This window comes from Crotalus tigris, unplaced genomic scaffold (assembly GCF_016545835.1).
Source record: "Crotalus tigris isolate CLP2741 ecotype Arizona unplaced genomic scaffold, ASM1654583v1 scf7180000018184.2832721, whole genome shotgun sequence".
Classification (NCBI taxonomy): Eukaryota; Metazoa; Chordata; class Lepidosauria; order Squamata; family Viperidae; genus Crotalus; species Crotalus tigris.
In genome coordinates, this window is record NW_024096871.1 from 2,319,320 (window position 1) to 2,341,962 (window position 22,643).

Here is a 22,643-nt window from a genome sequence, read left to right on the forward strand (position 1 = left end):
GAAAAGTTAAAGGTTTTAAGATGATACTGAAGACTTTTAAAAGTAATTATTTGAATTATCTCAACATTTGTAATATTTCTCTGGCTTTTTATTACAGTTTTTCTGAAGACATACAGTACATGATACATACTTTTAGATAAACTTTATCCTATGAATATTGTTCCTATAATGAAATAAGTAGCATCCCAACTCATGAGTTTCCATAGTAAAGTTCTCACATGAAATAATTTAAGAGCCAGTTTATGGCTAATTTGTTGAACTAGAAAGCAGGACACAATACGTTCTAGTCATGCCTCAAACATGAAAGCCACATGAACTTGTGCCAGTCATTTGCTATCAGCCCAACCCTCCTCACACAACTGATGTTGTGGGGCAATGGAGAATGAAAATATGTGTTATGTGTGTTCTCCCCTCTAAATTATAAAATAAGGTGAGACTTTTTTAAAAAAGTTTTTTAAAAATGCTGTGAGAGTACTCCAATAATACCCTATGATGTCAGGAAAGACTTCAAAGTGGTGGTGGAATGTATTGTTGACTTTTGAACCTGACTGACTTGATCAAAAAAGCTAATGGTCTATGGAGATTCTAAATTGTCATGGTCAGTATTGTCCCAAAGGTGCTTTTTCCAAAAGGCAACTGGACATTCTTGTTCGTTTGTTTGAAAAAAAATTAGCTTCTCATGCAAGAAGTTTCTTCAGAAGGGCAAAAATGGGAAAGTGAAAAAGCTTCTTGGATGAGAGGTGAAATGTTTTCAAGGAAAAAAAGTCAAGAAAGTCCAGTTGCTTTTTGGAAAACCACTTTTGGAAAAGAAAGCTAAAACTTCCATATCTCTGTTATAAGACCTGTTTGAAAACAAAACTTCATGGTCTGACAAATTCAATCATGTTTCATTAGTTAATTAAAGTTGGATCCAACAGTTAAATACTTATATTATCATCTTTATGCTGCAGATGGGAGACAGAGAACAAGGAATTACTTAAATTTCAATAAGATTCCAAGGCAGAAGTTGAAGTCAAAAGATAGATTTTGTGCTTAGTAGTTCATCCTCTTCTGGAAAGAATATTAGCTTGGAATAGTGAAAACATTATATGGTAACTCCAGCATATAAATAATAATAATTAGGGAAATGATCCCATATGAAGAACAGTGAATGTTTGTAAGAAAAGAGATATGAGAGGAGATTCTTTATCATTCTTTTATGAGGAGAGATACAGGGGGCCAGTTTCATATGTTGCATGACAGAAAAGAGTTAACTTGTTCTAGAGAAGAAAGGTTTTAAGTTTTCTTTGAACAAGTCCTAGATTATTTCTGGGTCAGTTTGCTAACCTATGATTGATTCCTTGAATAACTGTTTTGATTAAAGACAGTGCTTCCCTGCCTTATCCAGAAGAATGCTTTATTTCCGCCTCCTGCTGAGGTCAGTCAGTCTCCTCCCAACAGGGCTCCCACACACATTGACTTGTTTCCCTGAAAAGCAATACAGCGGAAACAGCAGTTTTTAGCCCCATTAAATGTCAAGCTTTATGGACCCACTATTGAACAATAGCGACAGCAAGAAATGTCATTTTGTTGTTGATTGGAGTCCAAGGATATAAAATTGTTATGGGTTTATTTGAACATTAAGGATGACATCTCATTATGAGTCAGCATATAACTTCTGAAAGAGTTGAAAATCTTCAAGGCCTCACTGCTTCCTTTAATGTGATAAAAGTTTGAAAAACGTTTGGTTGGCCTCTTTGCCAACAGTAGTTTCCTGTGTCTTCCTACCTGTAGCTGTATTAAGTCTAACCTAAACCTAACCTGTCTAGGAAGTCGTACTATTGCTGGATTCATATAATTTGCTAAATGGCATTTGTGGTCAGCATGTTGCATAAACAACCATTGTAGCTTTGGAGATCATTAAGATTGAAAGAAACAGTTTGGTTTAAGGGTTAAGGCACCAGAGTAGAATCGGGGGGGGGGGGCAGTGACTTCTAGCCTAGAATTAGGCCTTTAGCCATTTGGGTGATCTTGAGCCTGTTATTCCCTCCCGCATAGCAAGCAAGCAATGGCAAACCACTTATGAAATGTTGCCAAGAAAACTGCAGGAATTTGCCCAGTTAGTTGCCAGAAGTCAACATTGATTTGAAGCCATATACACAAAATTAAAATATGGCTTAAAGTTCAAAGTACCTCTAGCAAATTCTTCCTATAATTTTTATTTACTACTGCAACAAACAAAGAAAAAGCATAAAACAGGGCCTTTTCCTATGGCCATCTTCCACATAACTTGATCACCCTTCATTGTGTGGTCTTCATCTCTTAGAATTTGCCATTCAGAGTTACTACAACTAAGAATGTGGGGGTTTGAAAATCCTAAATCTAGAAGTTGCCTATGCTATATAAATCTCCAAGCAATTGAATGCAAGCTATGAGGTATGATAGAGTCATCTTAAGGGAAGGACCATGACTCTAGGGAGTAGAGTTCAGAAGGAAATAATCTAATTTATGAAAGGTGGAATTCCAATATAAAACTGGGTGAACTTCAGCTCACTTCAGCAAATGCACAGACAGATTGAAGATTGATGTACAATTTATTTTAAACCGGGTGAGATGGAAGTGGAAGGGAAGAAGAAGACAGGCTGGTTATACAGATGCAGGTTTTGTGTGAAGCAAATCAATTAACAATAAATGTAATGTGTTAATTGTGTTTGTTGAGTCATCCCAGATTGTCTGAAACTTTTCAATGTATGTGAATTCAGTAAGTTCTTCCACAATGTTATTGCAAAAGTCCTATTTTTCTAAAACAATCACTTGGAGATCTTTTTGCTGCCCCCTGTTGCTTTGGATATATGTCCCAAGAAGCACAGCACATACTTCATACATTCTAATCTGGATCAAGCCTTTAGTAGCAGTTCCACACTGACCAATAATAATAATAATAATAATAATAGTGATAGCAGTATAAATAAAAATATATATTAATTGGAGATACACTTAAACATATGATCTTAAGGATAAACACATATGCTTCAATGACCATATTCAATATTTATATGCAATTTTATTATATAGCTGAATTTGTTCTGCTTTGTGGAGATTTTTGAACATCAGTGCTATTACTATTTCACATAATTTAAAATACAGTTGATATAGAAACATATATACTTTGATTTTCCAGTATTTTACAATGAGAAAGCTGGCTGTTAATAAAAATGGACATTTCATATTGCATTCATTTATAATTACAGGTCGTCCTTTTTCAGTGACCATTCAAACTCATGACAACATTGAATGAGTGATACTTATGACTGGTCTTTAAAGTTCCAGATGTAGCATACCCTGCGGTCACATGATCACAATCCAGGCTCTTGGCAACTGCCTAGATTTCTAATTATTGCAGCAATCTGTGTTCATGTGACCACAATTTGCAAATTTGTCTGCTATTTTCCACAAACAAAGTCAGTGGGGAAGCCAACAAGAAATGTCAATCAAGTCATTGAAAAGTTCCTTTAGCAAATTACAGTACATGTAGGACATTTAGTTCTATAAAATTTTCTTTCTTCCAATTCTTTCTATCCCCTTGTTTTAAAAAATGAACGATCAAGGCCATTTTTGCATTCTATTGTGTCTCTTGCAGAAATGTTTATACTCAAACTATGATACTATTATCATTTACAACACATTAGCATGATTTTTATATTCTATCCCTTTTCTGCCAAAGTTACCAAGATTAGGAACTGAAAAGAGAAAGCATATATAATCTAGGGAAGTTTCTTAAGTGGCTCCTAATTAGATTTGCAGATAAACATTTCCATCATAAAATAATCACACTAAAATATTGCCTGCGTTTAAATTAAACAGTTGATGTTCAATTGAAGAAAGTGGCTAAATTAAATCAGTTTTAGAAATTACATTAAGAATCTGCATTCATTAAAAAATAAAAAGAGGAAAGGATAGGCTTAAAGTTTTATATGCTTCTACTCTATTTTGCATAAATTCAAGTATATTTTAAGACCAATAATAGAGATTATTTTAATAACTCCTAAGTATAGTAATAGATAAGAGTTAGACAGTTACATTTTCTTGACTCATTTATTTTTAATGAAGCCTTATGCATATAAAATCATAGGAGCTAATGTACATTCAACAAAAATATGATTTGATAACTTTGGCTTTAAAAATTGTGAGTTTTAATCCAAACAATCAAATACTTTATTTGACAGATACATGCAAACACAAAGATGCATGCAAATGCATACTTAAACATAACAAAAAAAATTGCAGTTAATTTTTGTCTTTGAAAAAAGCATGTATTTTGAGCAAATCCTATTAAACCTAATGGCATTTGCATTCAAATAGATATTCTTAAGAAATATTTTTAATGATTGTACATATATTTATCTCTCCTTGAAAGGTTCAGAGCAGCATAGATGTTTAATTTATCCTCAGTTCAACTTTCTGAGATAGTTTAAGTTATCTGAGAAGTAGTAACTGTCTTATATTAACAAGCAGGTTTCAAATTTCCATGGAGATTTGATTCTAAGTTTCTCAAGTTATATGTATCACTTTTATGGTTAGTACCCAGTGATACGGATATCACATTAGAAGGGATCTCCAGAATCCGTTCAATGCATTGGCCCTCATTTACTTTTCTCTTATTTTTCTGAATGGGATCTAGATTTGTGTATAACCAAATCTCTCTGTGTGAAAACCAGCTGTTGATTTAATGATCACCTGAAGTTGCAGATAATTTTAATGCTAGTATGGGACTTAATTATGTGTTTCCAGCATTATAATATTCCATCTCTCTCTTTAACCATAACTCTCAAAAATATAAAGATAAAATATAGGAGTTGGAAAAATGAACATTGCTCCAAATTGTAATGAAATTTAAAATAGTTCTATTTGAAATGATATAGAGGGAAAATGTACTTTGGGGGCATTAAAATGGCATCTTTTTCAGATTATCTGTTAATATCTAATCATTTTGCTTTCATTGTATAGATTTTAGTATGTTTTTTCATCTTGATGATCATTTTCCCATTAACCAACAGCCACAAATCCAACTGAGAGATACTATAAGCCACTACTGTCCAAAAATTTTCCAGTTCTTTGGATCATCACAGGCCAGCCATTTGAAACCATAAAGAGGAGCTTTAGGATAGCTACTGTAGAATACTTCTCAGTTAAATGATACAAAATTGCATATTGATTCATAGCGAAATATCCTACCTCTTCAGGGTCCAGATGTTCCTGGGTACATCCAATCTGAAAGTTTATGGCAGAGAAATTTTCTGTAAAAGTTACTCTTTATTTACAAAATACTGATTGAAATCCAGCCTTTTATCTTTCTTTGTATGTTAGAAAAGTGATAGAAATAATAATGTTTTAGGGAATTGCTAATAAAACAAGGGGACTAGCAGGAAAGCCCATCAATCAGGATTTATTTTTAACAATTCTGGCAGAATTTTATTTTTACCTAAGTTTTAATCACTTTTCAACTAAAAAATTGATTTTTGATTTTTGTGTGAGAAACTCCCCTTTATGTTGCCTTATGTTGATTTAAAACTGCCTTTGATTCTATTTCTCATAAGCCATTTGGCAGAAAGTTAACTGCCACATCCATTGATTATCATCTTCTCAGCCTGATAATCTTACTACAACAAACTATTAACCTCAAAATTCCCCTACTCAATTAAAATCTGACCACATCTTTCTTGGTCCCACCTAAACCTTTGTTATCTCATATTTTGATTGAAACAAATATGCTAATTAGTATTTCTTTATCTACTCCTTAGCTTTTCCTCATCGCTAGGTAGACAAGTTAATTCTTACTTGGTTTATTGTGCCTTCTTATTCCTAGATGTACAATTTATGACCTAGATAAATCCTTGATTGAACTTCAGCAGAGAATTTGAGACTTTAAAATGGCAGGCTAAAACATACTTATTTTCATTATGGTGTAATTGCAGCTTGATTTCCCCTTCCCCTCCCCCCAATAATCCCTAGATACTTTTAAAACATATTGGTTGCTCTGTAAATTTTTTTACCTTGATTCAAATTGATGTACTACTCATTATAGGTACATAGGGAAGACATACTGATCTCTAATATGATAAATGTATTTATATATGTTCAAAAACAGAGATTGACTCAATATCTTTTGCAATGTCAAACCAACAAGCTGTATAATTTAAAGCAGGCATGTCAAACTCACGATGTCACGTGATATTGCACGAAATATCGCGACTTTTTCTCCATTACCTGCAATGGGGTGGGCACAGTTTTGTCATGACGCAGCCAGCTGTGGGCTGGCAGTTTGATATGCCTGACCTAAAGCATCTGGAATTCAGAAGCCCAGTTATCAAATATCTTAACTGTTTTTCTGACAAAGAGGCTTCAGACTTCCTCCTTCAAGACCAAACATGGACAACTTCTAAAACAATTGCCAACTTCTTAGCAATAGACATTGCTTGCAGAGGCTTAATGGTCCCTGATTTTCAATAGTAATTGTTTTAGACCCAGCTTATTATGTATTTTTAAGTTTTGTGTTTGTATTTTATTGGCTTGGGACACTAAATAAATAATTAAAAATATGTAACAATGTGTAGTACTTTTCTCACAGCAATTAAAAGTATGAAAACTCTCTTGAGAATTGCACATGCATATGTGGCAGGCAATATTTGTAAGTGTACAGATTGACTTGACTCTTGTGTTATTAGAGTGGTATGAGTGAGGTATTGTATGCACTGATATCTAGGAGCGGGTCTTTTTCTCTGTTTGTGATCCTAGTTTAGAACTTACGTTTATGTATGCATATGTTAACATAATTAGAAAATGGTGTACAAATAGAAAATCTAAGGAGATAGAATTAATGTTGAGCTGGAAATTGAGACAAATGTTATCTCCCTTCCATATTAGTTGTGACTGTGGGGGACAACATCTATTTGCACATGAATCTATTCTTATCCCAAATAGACTAATATGAAGTTTCTTAATGGACTCTTGGAAGAAAAGCAGTTTTTGCAGGATCATAACCATCATAACCTTTTCCTTGCCTATAGATCCTAGTGTAAATCCACCTCCATCAGTGCATAAAATTATATTTTAATAAAAATAATAATGAGGTTTTAGCACTTTTTATTTTGGCATCCTCTATAAAAGTAAAGGTAAGGCTTTCCCCAGTCCAGTCATCTCTGACTCAATGGGGTGGTGTTTATCTCCATTTCTTAGCAGGGGGGACCAGTGCTATCCAAAGACACTTTTGTGATCATGTGGCTAGCATGAGTGTATGCCTACGTGCATGGAAAGCTATTACCTTCCCACTGAAGTTGTACCCTCTACAGTTAGTCTAATGCAAAAATTTCCCAGCCAGTATGGTAGTTGAAGTTCAGAACTGATGGCTATCATCAAAGCTATATTATAAGCAGTGGTATAATACCAAAATGATGATATAATCAAGCAAATATCATGATTACAAATTTGCGTCAAGATATCTGATCCAACTATCCAAATCATGGCATTTGTATTATGATATCATAATAAATGTGTTGTCATTCATTTCCCTTATCATGCTTATACCTATGATAACATTGATGACTATGGATGAAAGGGATATATTTTATGAGAATGGTTGTAGAGGAAGTGTTGAAGAAACCCAGAAAATATTTTTCTAAAGTAAGCAAGTGCATTCTCACATGCATGCTTATATTTTTTATATCCTGTCTGTTGCCTTTTATTTTATGCACTAAATATCCTACATATTTAGAAATAAATCTTTCTTGATTTCATGGTTTAAATCTTATCCTAGAAATATGATCAGAATTTAGGTGAACTTGAAGACAGCTTTTCTCTAAAAACATGATTTATATCAAAAACACAGGTGCAGTTACACATATCTGAGAAAAAAAATAAAAAAGGTTTTTATAGGTTTGCAATGAATCCATGTGTCTGTCAGGCTGTCCTCTGTTAGCCGCTGACAAATTCTAGACTCAGCAGGAACAGGTGACCAGCAAACTTTAATGCAAAGAAAAGGTCAGCACTGGGAGTGAACTGCTCCCAGTGCTTTACATAGATGTGCCCCACCCACCAAACCCACCCCAATCAGCGAGCCAGCATCCAGCCTGTATGGATAAAAGGCACAGGTCAATGTTCGCATTTCCCCCTTCCAGCCACAGCCACGTAGCCTCTGCTGTTCCAGCTGCTCAATCAGGCACCCAGGCAGCACTCTGCCTCCTCCCCCTGTGTCCAGTAGGAGGGGAAGGCAGCCAAGATAAGGTGTAACCCCCTCTTGTTTGGCTTGCTTGGTTGACATGTCCAGCTGATGATGGGGAAGTTCCCGGCGTCTGGTTTGGCGGAGGGAGGCACTTGTGGTGGTTGGCAGCCATGCCACCTCTCAGCTGCCGGCAGGGAGCCAGGCTGACTTCCAGCTGCTTCCCAGGAGCCGGACTGACACGCAGAGACTGGGTCACCTCTCAGCTGGTCTTCGGGAGGCGGGCAGCGCATGGCGCTCTCCCGACTCCCAGCTGACATGCGCATGCCGGCCCAACTCCCAGCTGACTCACGGTCCCTTCAGACGTCAGCCCGACTCCCAGCTGACTGTCGGAAGTCGGGGTACACAGGACCCCCCTGTGGGCGCTGGTCGGCTGCTGGCTGCGTGCTCCCCGTCACCCGGCTTCTGGCAAGCCCAGGGGCTCGACAGTGTCATGGTTTGAAAGCTGATATTAAATAAAATTTCAGAAAGGTTTAAACAAGTTCAATATCAGATATGAATGGTCAAATATGCAACATTTCATGGCAGTGAAAGAACTATTATTTATAAACAAAAGTTAAAATAAATTGTCACAGTAGTTGTAAATCAAATGTAACAGTACACTTGCATCTACAGTTGTGAGAAATATATTTAAGAGCTGTATTAAAATTGTATCATTGAACTATAGCTATAGAAGAAGAAAAATATCAATAATTAACAATTAGTAAAACAGTGTTACAATTTACTGTTAGCATCTGTGGAGCAAAACAGTGTAGTTACTGAACAGTGAATCAAATCTTTATTCAGTCATAGACTAGCAAATAGAATACAGAAATGACATTATTTAAAATTGTGTTTGTGTGTGTGTGTTCTAAAATCTCTAAAATATCTAAGAACAGTTGGAATTAATACTATGGCATACTGTGCAGACTACTGAGCACTACTTGGCAGAGAATTGGAATCAGATTGATCTGATAATAACATTTCAAGATAAAACAAATTAGAATGGCCCAGGTATTTAAGTGGAAATAATAATTCCTGGCGAGAGAGGACAATAGAGCATAACATGTTCTGTTGATTCAATTATTCCACCACTGCATGGACACAGTCTTTGTTTGTAGGGGATGTTTTGATACTTTCCTTCAGTAATGGCTGTTGGAAAGGCATTGAATCTGGCTAAAGAAAAGGTCCTTCTGAATTTTGGAATCATTATGAGTTGTAATAGAAAGTGATACTTTACATACAACTGACATTTAAGAAATAACAGAGCCTTTATGATGTATATGATAAAGGCTGAGCATGAATGAAGTATTCATTGCAAAGATATGGTAAGTAGTATGAGATATTACTTTTACTTTTTTTCAAGCTTAAAACCCATCTTATTCCTCAATACTGTTTGAGCTTTATTTTCATATTTTTGTAACATCTTTGTCTTTTGTTCATTAATCTTGAAAAATGCTAAGTCCCAAATGCTTTTAACTTAAATTATGACAGTGCTGAAAAAAATAGACTTAGAACCTGTTCCCAAAGTTATAGCTGTTGCAGCACTCCCATAGTCATGTGATCAAAAATTAGGCACTTGGCAGAGCATCTGAACTTATGATCACAAAGGCGCTTCAACTCTTTTCACCCACCTATTCCTCTCCCACCAGCTATGCCCCTTTGACCACCCACTTGCCTTACCATTTTCATAATAGCAATCTAAAAGTGAAGATTTCTCAAGCAGAGAAAAGAAAAGCTGTTCTTTTTTCTCCTTATTAAATTTTTGTGGTTTTGACAGCTTCATTTTAATAGTTTTGGATAGCTTCAGTCATAACACACTTCACTCCATAGCAACTAAACATTATAGTCTGGTTCTTTATTTTACTTTTTGTTATAAAAGTTTTACTAGTTAAACTCTTTAAAAATAAATAAACGTTCCTACGCAGGATTAGTCTCTTTAATTGGCTTAATACAAATTTATATCAAAGCACTTTCATCAAAGTAAAAATGATAAAAATAAAAATATAAAGAAAGATTGCCCTCTTGTCCATTTTAAAACATTCTTACATCTTCTCTTAATTAAACCTTTTGCAAATAATTCTTATATCTTTAAATCACAGCCTCTCTTTCTTGTTTTTCTGTAATCTCAAAGGAAGGTTTAACTCACTGCAAGGAGTCTTATTCTTTGCTACAGAGGAAATCTCTCTTGATCTATAAATTAATTGCTTCCCATAGTAGTTAAGGAATGGGGAAATCAGGGCATAATGTCCATATTAGCTTCATCGCAGGAGCATAGATAGAATCCCAGGATTCTTCATAATTCAACTCTCAAACTAACTGCAAAACCTTTTTGGTTTCTGCAGTTTACTCATGAGGAAGGTGTATAGATGGTTAATCTCACAATTTCCCTTTGATCCAGGTTATGCTGGCCAGAATCTGCCTTCCAGTTAGTATTCTCAGCTGCAGTGTCTCTTCAATCCCTTGGAGAGCATCAAGCCACCATTATTTTCCACTGAAAGCTTTTCTTTCTTAAGATATCCTTTAATACCTTAAAGGATATTCATTCCTCACAATTCTGTTCCCCAATCCCTGAAAAACCAACCTACATTTCTCTCTGCTTCTTTCATTCCTAAGAATACTGAGGCTAGGGCTGTGTGCACTTAAAAATGCATCCCTGGTATCAATTAAAACAGGTAACACTAATTAAAGCAACCAATATATTGATTCAGTTTCCAAATGCAGCTGACTTTATGAAATTGAACAGGTTGTACTGATTCTGGATTGGTGCAAAAACCCTGTGTGAAAGTGCTATATATTTTTTCATAAATAGGATTAGGGTTGATTGCATCATTATTAACTTCTCTTCATTCATCCATTGATTCTCAGTGACAAAATATTGCAGCTAATTTCAGAATGAATTTCAAGATGTCAAGAGTAGAAAGAAATTAGAAAAGATTTCAATTTTATTGTTTTACTGCTCCTAACATAATAGGGAAATTCAGGGTATTTAAACAATTAGTATTACTTGAAGAATCGCCATGTCCCTCCTCATTTAAGGCAGTTTAAATCAAAGAAATGTTTCAGAATTCTTCATAGCACAGATGAAGCATCTTTTTTCAAATGGCTGAAACATTCACATCTTTTTCCTGATTCATATATAGTTGCTTCCAAAAAGGAAGCAGCCATTAGTAAGTAGAGGTAGTCCTCAACTTATGATGACAATTGAGTCCAGAATTTATGTTGTTAAGTGAGTTTTGCCCCATTTTATGACTTTTCTTGCCACAGTTGTTAAGTGAATCACTGCAGTTAGTAAAGTAGTAACTTTGCTTGTTATGATTGTCTTATTTTACTATGACTGGAATCATTCAACCCACAGAACTGTTTTGGCAGCTTTCCTTACCCATGTTCACTTTCCATCCAATGTGACAATATGGTACATAAGATCCAATTGTAGTCAGTGAGGGTGCACGACTAACTATTTAACAGCATGTTTCAAAGAATTACATATTCTAAACAATGCAGCTGCAAATAATGTCATACTTGTACTGTTGAATTATTGGCAAACAGGCCCTACACAGCTGTGGAACTTTGCATAGTGGCAAATGTTTGCATTGTCCTGGGTGGGAGCAAAAATAATAGCAATTGAAGAAGAAAATTGCATCTTTTCTCACACTGAAGACAACTATCTTCCTCAACAACTTTCTAACATTGTTCCCTGATGTTTACTCCTTTGCTCAATGAAATAGTGATGTCAAGTAAATTTTGTCCCCTCCAAACCATTCCCTTGTTGCATTTGCCTGTGGTCATCATAATACAAGCCTCATCTCTTTTGCATGTAGACAATAGTAGCAAGTTAGCATTATGAAAGAGTGAAATATATTTTATAATTTACCTTCTACCTTCCATTTGCCCTGTAAATGCCATAAATGTTCCATACATGTACCATTATATTAAAAAATATATACATCTGACTATACAATTCATAGTTCCATTAGTACATCTAGATCAGGGCTTTTCAACCAGTGGTACGGGTACCACCTGTGGTACATTGGCACCTAACAGATGGTACATGAAAAGTGGTAGTGGGGGAGGGGAATGAGCTGAACCAGTGGCAGAACCACACAAGCCTGAGTGAGAGATGGTTGGAGCTGCAGGGCTGTCAGGGCCTAGCGGAAGCGCCAGAATCAGTGCCAGGCTCCAGCTGGAGCTCGCACTGATCCTGGTGCTACTGCTGAGCCCTGAAGAAGTACCAATCAGCTGGAAAACAGCACTGATCCTGGCACTTCTGCTGAGCCCAGAAGAAGCACCGATCAGCTGGAATGTTGCAGCATCTCCAGGGTCTTGTGATTTACATTCAGATGCTTGGCAACGGATTCATATTTATGATGGTCACAGTGTTCCAGGTCATGTTAAGTGACCAAAACCTGCTGCAATCACCCAGCAGATGGGGGGAATAAAAACCAACAACCCCCACCCCACTCCTACTGCCAATCCTCAACAGAAATGCTCACAACAATGAAAATCTTCGACAGGAGGAAGAGCGCCGCCAGGCGGGCAGGCAGGTGTCTCGCTCGACTGTGGCTTGGGGGGCACTTTTTTCAGTGCCATTGTAACTTCAAACAGTCACTAAGCGAACTGTTGTAAGTCGAGGACTATCTGTACTTTATTACTTTTTTCCTTTTGGGGGGGGTCATCAAGTTTTTGACACCTTGCTAGGCGACTGGTAGTACTCGGATGTTGCCATATCCTAAAAGTGGTACAATGAGTGAAAAGGTTAAAAAGCCCTGATCTAGATGCTTTGAAAGCATATGATTATTTAGTTTTTTCACTATGTTAATATTGTATATGCATATTATATATTTAAACAGAGGTAAACAAGGTCAGGAGTTTAATAAACCTGGCCTGATATTTACATTTTCTTTTTCTGTCCCAAGTCTTCTAGGTAGTAGTGTTTTAATTATATTGCCATCAACATTATCATTTATTTAATATCCACAGTATGCCATATCTATGCATAATGAATGAAGCTGTAATTGAACTAAGGAAGCACAATTATGGAGCCCTATGATGTTAAGAGAGCATCAGCTACATTTTAGCAAATATTTTGTCTGCATATTTCTACAGTTTCTACAGTTCATCTGCCATATTGTTGAATCATCATTGTCCAATATAAAGTTTTATCCAGAAAAGTATTCCAAACCTGATACTTACAAGATAACTGAATGATAAGATAAGATTCTGACCAGTTGCCTTATCTTGAAAAATTCAAAATTTTACATCCTCATTAAAGTTAAAGTAGTCAGTTTGGTCTAGAAGATAAGCTTAAGACATGGAAGCCAACTTAGTGACTTTGGATCAGTCATGCTCTTTCACCCCTTAAAAGGCTATGACAACTCAACCTTCATGACCTGTTTGTGTAGTCACCAGTAATCAGACAAATGTTAATGCAACCATATAACAAAAATGAAAAAAAAAATCAATGTCTTTCTTGTGCCAATTACGATCACTGCGGGGTTGGGAAGAATTTATTTGCTTCATTTTGTATAATAACCTACCAAATGTCTATGTTTTCTTAATAAATTGGAATAATCATTAAAATCGGATGTGGGTTAAAGTGAAATGAGGACCCAGTACACTGCTCAGCTCTGAAAATTATCAGACGTCGTATATTGAAATTCAATGGTGAAAAAAGTAAGGTTCTACATTTAGGCAAGAAAAACCAAATGTACAGGTATAGTATAGGGGGTACCTTGCTCAATAGTAGTAACTGTGAGAGGGATCTCGGAGTCCTAGTGGACACTCATTTAAATATAGCCAGCAGTGTGCTGCAGCTGCCAAAAAAGCCAACAAGTGCTAGGCTGCATTAACAGAGGGATAGAATCAAGATCACATGAAGTATTAATACCACTTTACAATGCCTTGGTAAGGCCACACTTGGAATACTGCATCCAGTTTTGGTCACCACGATATAAAAAAGATGTTGAGACTCTAGAAAGAGTACAGAGAAGTGCAACAAAGATGATTAGGGGACTGGAGGCTAAATTGGGTATGTCTAGTTTAACGAAGAGAAGGACGAGGGGGGGGGCATGATAGCAGTGTTCCAATATCTCAGGGGCTGCCACAAAGAAGAGGGAGTCAAGCTATTTTCCAAAGCACCTGAAGGCAGGACAAGAAGCAACAGGTGGAAACTAACCAAAGAGAGAAGCAACCTAGAACTAAGGAGAAACTTCCTGACAGTTAGAACTGTTAACCAGTGGAACAACCTGCCTCCAGAAGCAGTGAATGGTCCAACACTGGAACTGTTTAAGAAGAAATTGGACAGCTATTTGTCCGAAATGGTATAGGGTTTCCTGCCTGAGCAGAGAATTGGACTAGATGACCTCCAAGGTCCCTTCCAACTTTTTTATTAGTATTATTATGGATCATCGCACAGTCAGCCAGATGTTCAGACTGGATTTGGCATTTTGTCTACCTATCAAGTCCTTACCCAGGACCTGGGATAGGCAGATGTGGATGTTTGATGGTATTACAGCTATCGTCGCAGGATGGAAGCAGTTCCTAATAAGGCCGCCTTTTGCAATTGACTAATAAAAAAATTGTCAATGCCAATGGTGTTCAAGTGGTGCTTCAGTTGTTTTGGGATTGCACCCAAGGAGCCTTTTACTATTGGTACTACCCTTGCTTGCTTTTGCCACAGTCTTTCTATTTCTATTTGTAGGTCTTTGTATTTCGTTATCTTCTCCAGTTCTTTCTCGTCTATTTTGCTGTCTCCAGGCACTGCCACGTCCACTATCCAGACTTTTTTGTCTTTCTTATCGACAATTGTTAAGTCTGGGGTGTTATGTTGCAGGTGCTTGTCTGTTTGAATTCTGAAGTCCCAGAGCAGTTTAATTTTATCATTTTCTATGATTTTCTCTATTTTATGATCCCACCAGTTTTTGCTTACAGGCAAATGATATTTTTTGCAGATCTTCTAATGCCCCATTGTTGCTACTTTGTCATGCCGCTGCTTGTAGTCAGTCTGTGCAATCTTCTTGCAACAGCTTACCAGGTGGTCCACTGTTTCTTCAGCTTCTTTGCATAGGCGGCACTTACTGTCTGTTGCTATTATTATTATTATTATTATTATTATTATTATTATTATTACTACTATTTAGAGATATTGAATTAGTATGCCATCTTTTCCTTTTGACAATCTTCATTTTGTTTCATCAGCTACATTGCAGGGATGCAACATGACTTTCCCCATGTGAGAATAACTAAATTGATTGAATGTGGCTACTGCAGAAGAATGAAGATTTGATTCTCTTAATTTCTTTTATAAGAATCTAACAAATTTGTCAACTTTCCTTGAAGTGGAAATTATGTATCAGTCAGAGTGTCAGAATAAGATATGATATTTTTTTTCTCTTGAGTCTAGAAAATATATATATTAACCAAGCATTTTCCTTTTATATGCTTTTGTATGATATTAAAAAAAATCTTTACCTTTGTGCTTAATTATTGATGTTAATTATTCTTCATATTAAAAGTTTTCCTCTTTGTTGAATATAATCATGCCACATATCTGAATATGGTTTATTTTATAACTTTCCATATGTGTAAAAATCTATGCCTACAATTTCAGAGTATATCATAATGGCCAGAAAACTACAAAAAATACATCTCAATAGCTTGTAGATCTAGCAATTTTAGAGGCTGGCCAGGTATACATATCCTAGAGGATTTATGCAGATATTCTAAATCTATACTAATATAACTAGTGCCAAGTTTTTGTCCCATTCTTACATTCTTTTGGCATTTTTATGCTATTAAAAGATATTATAATCCTTTTATAATGAATTAGCATGACCTAAAATTCTTTTTAATCTATTCAGTGTTCCTTTGTGCTTCATGTAATTCATACTGAATTAATTGGGAGAATAAAAAGAAATACAGGAATAAATTAATTTGAAAGTTATAGATGATTTTTAGATAACATTATCATTAACTATAATACAGAGTCTCAGTCATCTATTTATACAGCAGGCATACGATTTTAATTCTTATACTAGTATGGAATCTGATTGTGTTTTGACAGCAGAAGCAGCATATAAAAAGCCATCTAACTGATAATAATAGTCATTTTCCATTTAGGAAAGCAAAGAAGTAGTTAGGGTAGTCAAACAATGACTTGAATTACATAGCTAGTGGATGCATGTTCAGCAAATGAAACCTTTTTAAACATTGTGAATAATTCCAGAAAGAGCTTTTGTACATGTATTGTCAGAATCAAGAAGGGAACTGTAGGTTTGGCTTTAAAGGGGTAGTAAATGTATATATTTGTAAGGAGCCTGTAGCACAATGTAAAAATAATCCCACTTTATGCAGCCTATCAGTAGAAGAGTTTGCATCATAAATTACTGGACTTTAGAATAGAAAGCTTTCATAATAATAATAATTTTGAAAATGTTAAAATCACATGTTAAAGTAAAACAGGCTTAAGAATAAACTGGAAATTTTAGAATGGGGAAAGGATTTTTTAGCATGACACCTCTGAACCTTTGGTTTCAATTAGAATCAATGTACTGTATGTTTGCTTAATGTATGTATGTAGTCCAGTACACACAGTGAAGTAAATGTCAATCACTTCCAGGCAAAGCAGGAATATTCTCATTCTTTGATTGCTTTTTTATAAACTGGTATAGAGTAATGTTATTGCCTAAATTATTGAATAGCAGTATCTTGTATTTGAGTTTCCATGGATCAAAAATAAAGAAGACAGGAGAAAATAAAAGTCTCCTGTCATGCTTACAAAAGACTATTCTGCTGAACTGACAGCAGGTCAACTGACTTCTAGTGAATTTATTTTTTCCGAAACTTTTTTTTTTCTGATCACACCTAGCTTTTAGAATGACTGAGGTGATGCAAAAAAAAGCTTTGGGGGATAATTTGGACTGGAAATCTGAAGATTTAAATCAAAGATCTGATACTTTCAATTTGAGAAGAGAAAGGCAGCTGAAAAGCCTTGTGATTCATTCTATAAAACAAGAATGATATAACCTTAAAGCTCTTATTTAAAAAAAAAAACTTTCAACTGATATGAAAAATGTTTCTAAAACCAGCAAACATCTTTAGGATAAAATTACCTATTGACATGTTTTTTGTCAAATAAACAATTCATATATTATAAAACATTTATTTCATTGCGAAGATCAATTTTCATGGAAAAAAGGAACATTTTTTCCTTTTTCTAGGTATGTTTGTTTATTCATGGATTTGGGAAAATTTGGGGGGGAAATTAAAAACTTTTAAGTATAAATGAAAGACAATCTGCAACTTTCTTCTGTGATGATCATTCCGTTCCTGGCTGTGCAGTTTATTATCTGATTTTATTTGGAACACTGATGCAAAGTTATTAACAGTGACTATGGCATGAAAACAACAAGCAATATTGCCTTCAGTTATCCTTCCTGCCCAATTTGGTTTTGTAAAAACTCACTAAGTGCTAGGCAACATTAAAGTACTGACATCACTGGGATAGATTACTACTTTATATGGTAAATTAACACATTGCTCAGAGCTAGTGTTTCTTAGTAGCAGCCCCCATTTAAGTCTTTCCCAAGAGACCATTTGTAACATCATAAACATATTAAGAAACTTTTTTCCAAAATATTTTTGGAAGTTAGTGTTTCTTGAGCGTTCAGTTGGTTGTTCATATTTTATTATTTTTTACTATTGTTTATAGTTTTAATTGCATTGTCTGGTTTTAATGTCTTATTGTTATATGATAAACTTGTTATAAGATTCAGTGGTTTCAATAAACATTCATAAAAATTAAAATCAGTAATATAGATAGGATCTTGGATTCAGAAAAAAAAAACCTGATTGGTTCAGAAGAAGTATCTGAAAGAATTCTTGCCTAAATAGTGTTTCTACTTTTCTTATTAACTGGATTAACAGTAATAATCCACATCCTTTCCATGACTAAAAATGGACTTGTCTCTTCATCTGCCAAGATATCTCAGTGCTTATTTCCTCTTATTTTTAATTTTTAATGATTTTTTTACAAATTCACTGTATCCTATAAAATGATAAAACCTTGCTTTCCATATATTTGTGATCTTTTCAAATATCCATTAAGTTCATTCAAAACCTCAATTTGTTAACAGATACTTTGGGATTACTGTATTACTCAGTTGTGAACAAGTGTTTGAGGTAGTATAACACCATGCCTTCTTCAACCAAGCACCTTTAAGACATTTTGACCTGAACTTCTTATTCCTAGTCATGAAATATTCCTATTGGTACAGTTTGTGGTTTACAGTAAATGGAGGATATCCTCTGAAGAAAGTGTGCTGGGCATGGAAAAAGCAAATCCCATTTATAAATATTGTACTTTTTGTTTTTTTGTTTTTTACAGATAGTAATTTTATTCTTGCCAATGCTCAGGTGGCTAAAGGATTCCCTATTGTTTACTGTTCCGATGGCTTCTGTGAGCTTTCTGGATTTTCACGAACCGAAGTCATGCAGAAGAGCTGCAGCTGTAAATTTTTATATGGTCCTGAAACAAATGAGCAAATGATTCTCCAAATTGAAAAGTCACTGGAAGAAAAAATAGAATTCAAAGGAGAGATCATGTTTTATAAAAAGAACAGTGAGTATTATTTTATTAAATAGTGCTTACATGGGTAGAAATTTAGAAGAGAAATGGTGCTGGCATTAAATCATGTTTTGAAATAATTAGCTATTTCATTAAGTCAGAACAGTGGTTCCCAACCTTTTCTATACCTCGCATCTCTAGAATGCTTCTGATATATTCTCGCACTCCTTACAAAAGTTCAAAATAACAGCAACAAATTATGCATATACACTATAATTTTGAAAATCAAACCATATCATCTCGCACACCTGGTTGGGAACCCCTGAGTTAGAGCTAAAATAGAGTCAGGATATCATCATATAAATACACTGGTATATCTTTGATATTTTGATATTCATATGTAGCATTTTTGAGAAATAAATAAGATTAAAATTAAAGTGATAAGTTATTTTTACTACTAATGCTCTTACCTAGCTATGAAAATATGAGATAGATAAGAAAAACATCTATTGTCACTGTCCCTGGCTCTAGTAATGATCCTTTACAAATAGTACTATATATCATTTACCAAAGAGACTTAAATGTATTTAATGGATTATTGTTGAAGAATTCAAAATACTGAAATAAAGTAATATTTTTTTTTCTTTTTATTTTAAATCTTGGACTGGTGCAAGGTTGACTCTTATAACTGACAGCCTTGATTGTATGCCTTTGCTGAATAATATGTTATTAGGAAATGTAGTAAGCCTAGAAGATAGTACACATAAATATATTTATGCATTTGTGTATAATATATTCAAAAAAATAATTTAGCACTCTTTTATGACTTTTCTAACCTAGCAGGATAGAATCTTGGTTTGAATTTAATCTTTTGCCAGTTGTTTTAAACCAAACTTTTCTAATAAGATAATGCTAGTTTGGAAGTTATATTTCAATCCAATTGGATTCTGTCAGATTAGGGAAGATTGTATAATACTTACTATGCTTCAGATTTATATTTTTTTATCTTCCTGAGTCTTGTGATAATGATAATCTGCAACTTAACATCAATAGTTTTCATCACCGAGCAGATGGAATATATATAATAAGCTGGTTGGTCTTAAGGTATATCAAAATTAATTTTAAAAGAACTTAAAATGACACTTTTCTCAAAACTAAATTAATAGCAGTTGAACTTACATATTGGCAATTTCAAAATATAGAAATCATTTTCCTCAATAGAAGAGAGATATTTTCCCATCCGCAGTTCTTGTTTACTGTTCTGGGAGTGTATGATCGATTTCTTTTTGTCTCTCTAATTTCTCTCAACATTTTCCTTTTCTCTCACTAATGTCTGTTGAACAGTTCCAGAGGGCAGGGCTGAAATGTTTGGCCCTTGGTGAGTTTTTTTTTTTTTAAAGCGAATTAAACCTTGATTTACATTAAACACAATTTGGCTCTTATTTTCATATTTAACTGTATTAAAAATACAGTTTTTGAATTCAGCAATTTGTCACTTATTTTCATTGGCAATCTTGTGGGTTGAAAATAGAAATGTAGATTGTGGGTTCACTGCCTTTATCCTATCTATCCTATCCTCACTCAAATTTTGGTAAAAATTTCAATATAGTATGATGCAATATCTATTTGTCTCCAATATTCTTTTTCGCTATCTAGTTCAAGAAAAAAAAATCCTTTGTCTCACTTGATGTATTTATTTTCATGCATTAGAGAGGAAAGATGTGTATATGGCTTAGATATTTTTTTAATTTTTTAAAAACATTCTTAACATAGAAAATTAATATAATAAAACCATTAAAGAAAAATATTTAGATTTCCCTCCCAAAAGAAAAAGAAATTTAAAAAGTCAACCTGAATCAAGGTAAGAATATAATCTAAGAAAGAAAAGATTACATTATATGTTATACTTACACATAGTCACTACTACAAAATATTATTGTAAAATATCACAAAATCTGAGATAGTAACACATATTGCTGCATCCTTTGATTAGTAGAAAATACTTCCTTTTCCAAAAAAGATAGATATTTCCAACAACCATTCCCTACCATCTGGAATAAAATCACATGTCTAATTTTCAGTATGATTATTTTAGCTTACAACCATAATTGCAAATAAACAGTTTAGATTCCAAAACCTTATGTAGTTCAATACCATGTTACATTTTTATCATTTAAATTTTTTCTTATCAATCTGCCTAAATACACTACGTATATTAAACTACTTATATAGTAACATCCCCCCCCCAAAAAATCTCCACCAAATTGCTTATTCAGAAAGCTAGATTTAACATTCTAAAACTTCAGACTTATTTTAGCTTCAGTTATAGGCTGAAATAAAAATTTATCCAGTGGAACTCCTGTTTGGCCTAACTTAAAAATTATTATTTAGTAATAGTAAATTTTGACAGTACTGTAACCAATGTTGCAAGATATACTGTATTTGGAAACTATGTTGGGCATAGCTTTGTGTGCTTACCCATGAAAAAAAATACACTAAAAATCTTATGAAATAAAAATAACTAGTAATGTTTGAGAAGGGATAAATTAGACTTTGTATAATATTATTGATTTATGATAACTTAGTTTTTGTCAAAACAATGTTTAAACCTTTGGTAGAATTTTAAATTTGATTTATCTCAAAATGTTTCTGGGCAGCTTATTTAACTTCAGATTTTCTTATTTGCAATTTATTATCTCTTTGGGGTTATTTTTAAATTTCTTCTTTATTAAAAATGTTGAGATAACCTGTGATCAGCAACCTATCTTTAGCAGTTAAAGAAAGAATATATTTGAATTATTTAAACTTATTATTATTTTAATTATTTCTTTATTCTTTGAAATAACAAGCCTGAATACTGTTTCCTACAGACCAATACCAGGTTGTTTTATAAAATGTTTGAATGCAGTTAGGTCCACCTTATAAAAATATAAATATAAATATCCCTAACAAAGTAACTTCAAATATCCCTTAAAAAGTCATGTCAACAAACACACCAGAGATAAACAAAAAAGCAGCTGCCAAAAAAGGAAGGCGAGCAGTGGTGAGATTCAGCTGGTTTGCACCACTTTGGCAGAACAGGTAGCTAATTTTTTGTTGCCTAGGCCCACAATGGACTTCCGGAAGCAGCATCCACACAGAGAACCGGTTCTTTACGTATTTGAATCCCACCACTGAAGGCAAGTGTTTGTAATAGGAAATTCTATCCTCAAAGGAATGGAATCATCCATTCTGCAGACCAGACATACAATCTCAAAGATGTGGATGAGAACCTAACCAAAATAATTAGGCCTACTGATTACTACTCTTTCCTTCTCAACCACATTGGGACGAATGACACAACAAAGAACCTGAGTACAATACTGAGAGATTACAAACAACTAGACAATAAAGTTAAGAAGCTAGGAGCACAAGTGGTGTTCACATCCATACTCCCAACGAAAGACCAACAACCATTGAGGAAAAAAAGAATTCTAGAAATAAACCATTGGCTAAAGGGCTGATGTCACCAAAAAAAACATTGGTTTCCTGGTTCATGGACTGCATTTTCTACGTGAAGGACTCTTGGCAGCAGGGCTGCACCTCATGAAAACAGGGAAAAATGAACTTGAAAAAAGACTGACCCAACTCATCAGGAGGGTTTTAAACTAAAATTGAAGGGGAAGAATGACCAATCGTTAGAATCTCTAGAACCCAAAATCAATCATAAATCCCAAGAAAACAAATCAAACAATGAGGTAGGCAGAGATGAGAAAAAAGAAAAACCCAAATAACAATCATGAGCTGCAGAAAGTGTTTGGAAAAAATTCAGAGAAGAGCAACTAAGATGATCAAAGGTCTGGAGAC

General features: G+C 34.4%; 1 protein-coding gene across 1 annotated transcript in view; it reads left to right on the forward strand.

Annotated features, from left to right (window-relative positions):
- Positions 1-22,643, forward strand: part of KCNH8 (potassium voltage-gated channel subfamily H member 8) — a 198,674-nt gene that overhangs the window by 61,308 nt on the left and 114,723 nt on the right. The window contains exon 2 of the mRNA XM_039348858.1: positions 18,618-18,851. Within this exon, the coding sequence (XP_039204792.1) occupies positions 18,618-18,851 (234 nt within the window). The remainder of the gene's footprint in view (positions 1-18,617; positions 18,852-22,643) is intronic.